This window comes from Mandrillus leucophaeus, unplaced genomic scaffold (genome assembly GCF_000951045.1).
Source record: "Mandrillus leucophaeus isolate KB7577 unplaced genomic scaffold, Mleu.le_1.0 Scaffold768, whole genome shotgun sequence".
NCBI classification, from domain to species: domain Eukaryota; kingdom Metazoa; phylum Chordata; class Mammalia; order Primates; family Cercopithecidae; genus Mandrillus; species Mandrillus leucophaeus.
In genome coordinates, this window is record NW_012108341.1 from 175,361 (window position 1) to 183,138 (window position 7,778).

The window sequence follows — 7,778 nt, forward strand, 5'->3', positions numbered from 1 at the left end:
AACAAGCCTGTACATTCTTCACATGTATCCTGGAACTTAAAGTAAAATAAAAATTTAAATTAAAAAAAGAAAAAAAATTAAAATTCATATGAAACTGCAAAAAAAAAAAAAAAAGGCAACCATGAGCAAAAAGAACAGCACTAGAGGTATTTGTTTCAGAGATCTCTGAAGTTGACAAAGCTGGAGGTATCACACTACCTGATTTTAAACTATACTGCAAAACTATACTAATCAAAACAGCATGGAATTGGCAAAAAAGAAAAAGATAACAGATTAGAGAGCCCAGAGATGAATCTAACTGATTTCCAACAAATATGCCAAGAAGAAAAAGGCAGCTTTATTCAATAAATGGTGTAGGGGAAACTGAATTTCAGCACACAGAAAAATAAAATTGGACCCTTATTTCAACACCATATACCAAAATCAATTCAAAATGGATTAAAAACTTAAACATTCCTGCATTAGTTTGCTCGGGAAAATTGTCAACAAGAAAAGAAAGAAAGAAAGAAAAAAAGACTTAAACATAAGAGCAAGAACCCTAAAACTACTTGAAGAAAAAACATAGGGGGGTCAGATGATAGCCTTCAGAAAGAAAGAAAGAAGAAAGAAAGAGAGAGAGAGAAGAAAGAAAGAGAGAAAGAGAGAGAGAGAGAGGAAGGGAGGCAGGGAAGAACACATAGGGGAAACATACAAGACATTGGTCTGGGTAAAGATATGTTGGATTTGGTCCCAAAAGCATGGACAACAAAATTAAATATAGACAAATGGTATTACAGCAAACTAAAAAGTTTCTTAGTTTATGATGTGTAGCTAAAACAAACAAACTAAAAAGTAAGGAAACAATCACCAGAGTAAAGAGACAACTTATGGAATGGGAAAAAATATTTTCAAGCCAGACATCTGATAAGGGGTTAATATCCAATACATATAAGGAACTCAAACAACTCAATAGCAAGAAAACCAAAAAAAAAAAAAAAAAAAAAAAGCAATTAAGACCTGCTTTCTGCTGACCAAGTCTTCTTCCTTACCCCTCCCTAATAAGGAAGAAAAAAGGCAATTAAAAAATGGGTAACTCCTCCTTAGCATAATAGTAAAATTTAAACATTAAAAAAGTTTTGGGGCCAGTTCGGTGGCTCACACCTGTAATCCTAGCACTTTTGAAGGCCAAGATGGGCAGATCGCCTGAGCCCAGGAGTTAGAGACCAGCCTAGGCAAGATGGCAAAACAGTCTCTACAAAAAAAAAAAAAAATTAGCTGGGCTTCAACCATGTTTGTGTCACTGCACTTGAGCGTGGGTGACAGAGTGAAACCCTGTCTCAAAAAAAAAAAAAAAAAGCTTTAAGTTGTAAAAATGGGTAAGATCAAAAGAGAACGAAAGAAAAAAATGCTAAGGAACCTGAATAGACATTTCTAGTGATGTTTTTAAAGCCATGAACCCATTTTGGCACAAAGGCTTTATCATATGCAGTCATTTTTTTGTAAATGATTTTTTGTAAAGCCATCAGATATACAAGAGTGAATTTCCTTACCTGAGTACATGACAAGAAAATGCTGAAATCAATATATAAGTCAAATCATCTGTACTGGCACTGTTAATCTAGAAGAAGGTGGTTGCATAGAAGATAGCAAGAATTTAGACCAGCTTATTGAAGTGGGAAAAGACAAATCAAAGAGCTTCGGAGGTAGGGTCTGCCTCTTAAAAAAATTAAAAATATAAGTCACAGTGTTGTGCTTGGGAGTCAGCAGCCAAAAACAAACAAACAAACAGAAAAAGCTGTCATCGTCTGTGAAAGGAAAAGAAAAAAAGAAAAAAGAAAAAGACTGCATCCACTGAAGTATGCAGAAAAAGAAACAATTTTTAAAATAAAATAAAGTGGGTAAGTTGGGAGCTTAGCAATGGACATACAGAATGAAGTAATAAACACGGGAGGCTCCAAAAGGTAGGAGGATGGCAGGGGTATGAGGGATGAAATCCTACCTATTGGGTACAATGTTCACTATTCTGGTGATGAGGATGCTACGCAATATACTTCACCACTATGCAATATATCAAAGCAACAAAACTGCACTTGTACTCCTAAATCCATAAAAGTAAAAAATTATCTTGGTTGAGACCTCTTTAAAAAATAATAAAATAAAAAAATAAAAATTTTAAAAAGAGAGAGAATAGTAAGAGCAGAGCAAGGACATTTAGTCTATACTTTCAAATGGGCTTGATCATTTGAAACAATAAAGTTGTTCATTGAATCTTCACAAAGTATTATAAAAAAGTTTTTTCATTGGTAGAATTTCCCAACAAGTTAGTATAGATCACATGCTCTTTGATAAAAGCAACAATAAAGTTAATTTTTTTCTCTTTAGTATTTGCTTTAAGAAAAAAATTCTAAATTTCTTCAGAAGAGGGAAAAAAGAGACAGAGGGAGAAATCCTTAAAATTTGTAGGGATTTCCGATGCCAGTAAACCATGAAATATGAGCGTATATTTAGCAATCATGGTGATTTAGCTCATGGTAATTGGCATATGTATAATTATAATTTGCATTCCAGTTATTTAAACTGAGATATTCTTGATCAGGTTGAACACATTGTGAGTAGAAGATCTCTTTCCCCAGGAAATAGGATGGAGAGAGTCTTTGGAGAATGGCCTCACTGAACTGGTAAGTCAGCTTCCTCCGGATTTTGGTAATTTCCCCACTTCTTCCGTAATTTCTCAGCGCCCTGGCCATTTTCTGGTAAGTCATGGTCTTCCTGTTGCCTTTTCTTTTCCCCCAAAGCTCGGCAAGTTTTTCTTTGTTTTTTGAAACAAACTGAAAGATGCCTTTGGTTTTATCTACCCACTGAATACAAGATGCCATCTCTGGATTACACAGGGATTCGTGAAGGTATTCAAACAGTCGCAGCTTCTTCCTGCCTAAAATGAAGGGAAACAAGGTCAGACTCCACCGTGGCTATACACCAAGAATATCTTCAGGAAGGGTTTGTTCAGCGACTACCGAATTAAAAGCTGCATCGAGACTGATTTTTCTCCTACTCACTGCCCTTACGAATGCATGATGGCATCATTTTACGGGACTCGAAGGTCAAGGATCTATCTGGCCTACTGAAGTTTCAGCTGGATCTTTCTTTGTCGGAGAGGTTAAGAACGTTGTCCGGTCAGGCGCGGTGGCTCACGCCTGTAATCCCAGCACTTTGGGAGGCCGAGGAGGGCGGATCCTTTGAGGTCAGGAGTTCACCAGCCCGGCCAATATGGTGAAACCCCGTCTCTACTAAAAATACAAAAATTAGCCAGGCGTGGTGGCACGCGCCTGGGAGGCTGAGGCAGGAGAATCGCTTGAACCCAGGAAAATCACTTGAGAATGAAGTTGCAGTGAGCCACTGTACTCCAGCCTGGGCAACAGACTGAGACTGTCTCAAATAACAAAACAAAACAAAACTTTCTACAGAACAATATTGAGCAAAATGGCCCACAAAGTTTAGCGGTTTTGAAGAGAAGCCTCAAAAAGCCATTTCCAGAAAGCAAGTCATTTGAAGGGGCTTTATTCAAATGAGTTAAGGGATGTAAATGCACTTTGTAAAGTGCAAATATAAGGTAATATTAAGAAAATTAATACTAAAGACCTAGGCAAAAATGCTAACTCTGGGTCTGCACAATTACTTGAAAAATAAAAAAGAAAAACTCAAATGGAAATGCCAAAAATGTTTTTATATCACTTTATTTATTTCACAATGCAGTGGACACTGTGATATTTCTCATTGTTGTGAAATAAAATGGTACCACTAGAAGTTTTGTCTTTTTAGGAACATGGCCATTTATATTTCAAAATAACTAGGCAGGACGTTGAGAGAATCTGTGTGGGGTTTGTTCAGTTGATAGGATTTCTTTTGCATGACAGCTCAGGAGAACAAAAGTGACAGCGCATTTTGTGACTTCAGAGTTAGTCTGTAAATACCGTGCTCTGCCAGATCTATCAGTAGCTAAAAATTTGCAGCCAAATTCTGTTTTCCCTCGAGGAGGTATACTAGTGGATTCCCAAACTCTTTAAACAGTCTCTGGGGAATAGTACTTTTGTATGATACATTTATCACTCATCCAAAGACCTCAAACATTTTTACAAAGATTATCTTTTATATTATATTATCTTGAGTTTATGAATTGAGAAATGAAAAAAGGGACTTACCAAAAAACACATCGTGAATTAAAGTCACAGCTTAAACAAAACTCTCTGCCTCTCATTCAGTGATCAAGTCAGTCTTAATGGATCATCATCTTTTAAAGTTTTCCATATATTTTTAATGTTTAGATTTTATTTATTTATTTATTTTTGAGACGGAGTCTCGCTCTGTCACCCAGCCTGGAGTGCAGTGGCGCAATCTTAGCTTACTGCAACCTCTGCCTCCCGGGTTCAGGTGATTCTCCTGCCTCAGCCTCCTGACCTCAAGTGATCTGCCCACTTTGGTCTCCCAAAGTGCTGAGATTACAGGCATGAGCTACCATGCCCGGCCTATAATTTTTTTTTAAAGTGAATCAGGTAGCCTCCTTGAACCAGAAGCGGTTCAGAAAGACTCCCTCAGCTATATATTTTATCTATTTATTTATTTATCTATTTTTATTTTAATTAATTAATTAATTTTTTTTGAGTTGAAGTCTCACTCTGTCACTCAGGCTGGAGTGCAGTGAGTTGATCTTGGCTCACTGCAACCTCAACCTCCTGGACTCAAGTGATCCTCCCACCTCAGCCTCCCCAGTAGCTGGGATTACAGGCACCCACCACCATGCCCGGCTAAATTTTTTGTATTTTTTGTAGAGACGGAGTTTCACCACGTTGGCCAGGCTGGTCTCTAACTCCTGACCTCAAGAGATCTGTCTACCTTGGCCTCCCAAAGTGCTGGGATTACAGGCGTGAGCCTCCGTGCCCAGAATTTACTTAAGATATGTTATTTACAGGAAAAAATGCAAAAGTATAACCCCCTTTGTAATTTCAAAGGATATGCATATACTTGTACATGTGAAAAATTAAAAAAAAAAAAAAAAGCTTTTCTAAAAATATGTAAAATACACTGGAACTTTTACTTTCACTTTGTACTTTAGTTTGAATCTTTTACCATGAGTATTATAATACTTTTATTTAAAAAAATAAAAAGAGCTAGACTCTGTCTCAGAAAAATTAAAAAATAAATAAATGAATAAATAAAAATAAAAATAAATAAATAAAATGTATTGGTGAGGGAGTCTCTCTGAACCTATTTTGGTTCAAGGGGGCTGCCTGAATCACATTTTTAAAAAATTATCTGGCCGGGCATGGTGGCTCATGCCTCTAATCCCAGCACTTTGGAAGGCTGGATCACCTGAGGCCAGAGGTTCGAGACCAGCCTGGCCAACATGGCAAAACTCCGTCTCTACTAAAAATACAAAAAATGGGCCAGGCATGATGGTGGGTGCCTGTAATCCCAGCTACTCGGGAGGCTGAGGTAGGAGAACTGCTGGAGCCAGGGAGGCGGAAGCTGCAGTGAACTGAGATCATGCCACTGCACTCCAGCCTGGGCAACAAGAGGAAAAAAAAAAAAAAAAGGATGATAGTGGAACTGAAAAATTCCTATCACCTAGTATCTACTCTATATACGTTTTATCATTATTTTGGATTGTACTCCTTCTACTTAATTTTCTCTTAAAGTTAACTGTAAAACAATCAATAAATAATAAAATTAAAATTAAAAAATAAAAAGGTAACTGTGAAACAGCCTCAGGCGAGTGCTTCAGCAGGTGTTCCACAAGGCACTGTTATCATAGGAGATGACAGCTGCATGTGTTATTTTCCCTGAAGACGTTCCAGTGGAACAAGATGGGGAGGTGGAAGACAGTGACAGTGACGATCCTGACACTGTTACGCCTAGGCTAATGTGTGTGTTTGTGTCTCCATTTTTAACAAAATAAGTTCAAAAAGTGAAAAATAAATAAAAATTTAAAAGTTTAAAAATAGGAGGCTGGGTGTGGTGGCTCACACCTGTAATCCTAGCATTTCAGATGGCTTGAATCCAGGAGTTTCAGACTCAGCCTGGACAACAGAGTGAGACTCTGTCTCAAAAAAAAACATATGACGTCTCACCCAAGGTGAATGGCTTGAACTGGTTCAAGAAGTCAGAGTTAAATTACTCTCAATTGTGATAAGAGAATATTTTGCATATACAATTCCAAACTCAGTTATAAATTCCCTTTAAAGTGGCTATGAGGAAGATCTGGTTCTTTTACCTATATAATGAATGATGGATCAACGTACCTTTTCCCCCCTTTTGCTGGAGAACAGTGGGTTGTGCCAGCTGGTTTTCAGTTATGTTCTGCAGAGACTGATGAATATTTCCTTCAAAATAGAAGTCCGCAGCACTGTTCTATATAAATAATGTAGAAGGATGTTAAGTGAGACTTTCCCTGTGGCCTATTATAGGCTGAAGTCAAAAGCTAGGGGAAAAAGAGGCTAAGCCCCTCCCAGGTTGTTAAAGGAATTACCCCCAACTGCAGCCAGCCAGATAGCTCCCAGGGCAACACTAGCATCAAACCCACATAAGGAGAGGACCAGGGGACAGAGGGTAATCTTTGGCTTTGTGAGTCGTGTCATGTCCTACCCTCCCTACAAGAAAGAAGGGATTGCTTAAAGCCCGTGGTACCAGCAGAAAGAGAAGATGGGCTTCCATTCCTGTGCTGGATGCCCATGTAGGCAAGGGGAGATAAGAAAGATGTCAGTAGGCAGCTAGGAAGATAAATTAAGTAATGAAAACAATAAAAATTTTATAAGACAAGAAAGGACCCAGCACGGTGACTCAGGCCTGTAATCTCAACAATTTGGGAAGCCAAGGCAGGAGAATCACTTGAGCCCAGGAGTTCAAGACCAGCCTGGGCAACTCAGAAAGGCCCCAACTCTACAAAAGTTTTAAAAATTAGGCCAGGTGCAGTGGCTCGTGCCTGTAATCCTAGCACTTTGGGAGGCTGAGGCAGGTGGATCACCTGAAGTCAAGAGTTCGAGACCAGCCTGGCCAACATTGTGAAACCCCATCTCTAAAAAAAGTACAAAAAAAGTATATATTGGCTGGGTGCTCAGTGGCTCACTCTTGTAATCCCAACACTTTGGGAGGTCGAGGTGGGTGGATCACCTGAGGTCAGGAGTTTGAGACCAGCCTGGGCAACATGATGAAACCCCGTCTCTACTAAAAATATGAAAATTAGCTGGGCATGGTGGCAGGCACCTATAATCCCAGCTAGCTACTAGGGAGGCTGAGGCAGAAGAATCGCTTGAACCTGGGAAGTGGAGGTTGCAGTGAGCCGAGATCGAACCATTGCACTCCAGCCTGGGTGACAACAGTGAAACTCTGTCTCAAAATAATAATAATAATTAGCTGTGGCTGGTGGTGTGCACCTGTAATCCCACCTACTTGGGAGGCTGAGGCAGGAGAATCACTTGAACCCAGGAGGCAGAGGTTGCAGTGAGCCAAGATGGTGCCATTGCACTACAGCCCGGGCAACAGAACAAAAAAATTTAAATTTAAAAATTACCCAGGCGTGGTGGCACATGCCTATAGTCCCAGCTACTTAGGAAGCTGGGGCAGGAGGATCTCTTGACCCCAGGAGTTTGAGGCTTCGGTGAGTTACAATTGTACCACTGCACTCCAACCTAAATGAGAGAACAATACCCTGTCGAGAAAGAAAGAAAGAAAGAAAGAAAGAAAGAAAGAAAGAAAGAAAGAAAGAAAGAAAGAAAGAAAGAAAGAAAGAAAGAAAGAAAGAAAGA

At 39.0% G+C, this 7,778-nt stretch overlaps 1 protein-coding gene across 1 annotated transcript in view; it reads right to left on the reverse strand.

The window, feature by feature from the left end:
• Positions 1-2,258: 2,258 nt before the first annotated feature.
• Positions 2,259-7,778, reverse strand: part of SPIC (Spi-C transcription factor (Spi-1/PU.1 related)) — an 11,299-nt gene continuing 5,779 nt past the window's right edge. Inside the window, exons 5-6 of the mRNA XM_011966627.1 lie at positions 6,276-6,384; positions 2,259-2,911 (exon numbers count right to left, since the gene is read on the reverse strand). Coding sequence (XP_011822017.1) covers positions 2,484-2,911; positions 6,276-6,384 — 537 coding nt within the window. The 3' untranslated portion in view covers positions 2,259-2,483. The remainder of the gene's footprint in view (positions 2,912-6,275; positions 6,385-7,778) is intronic.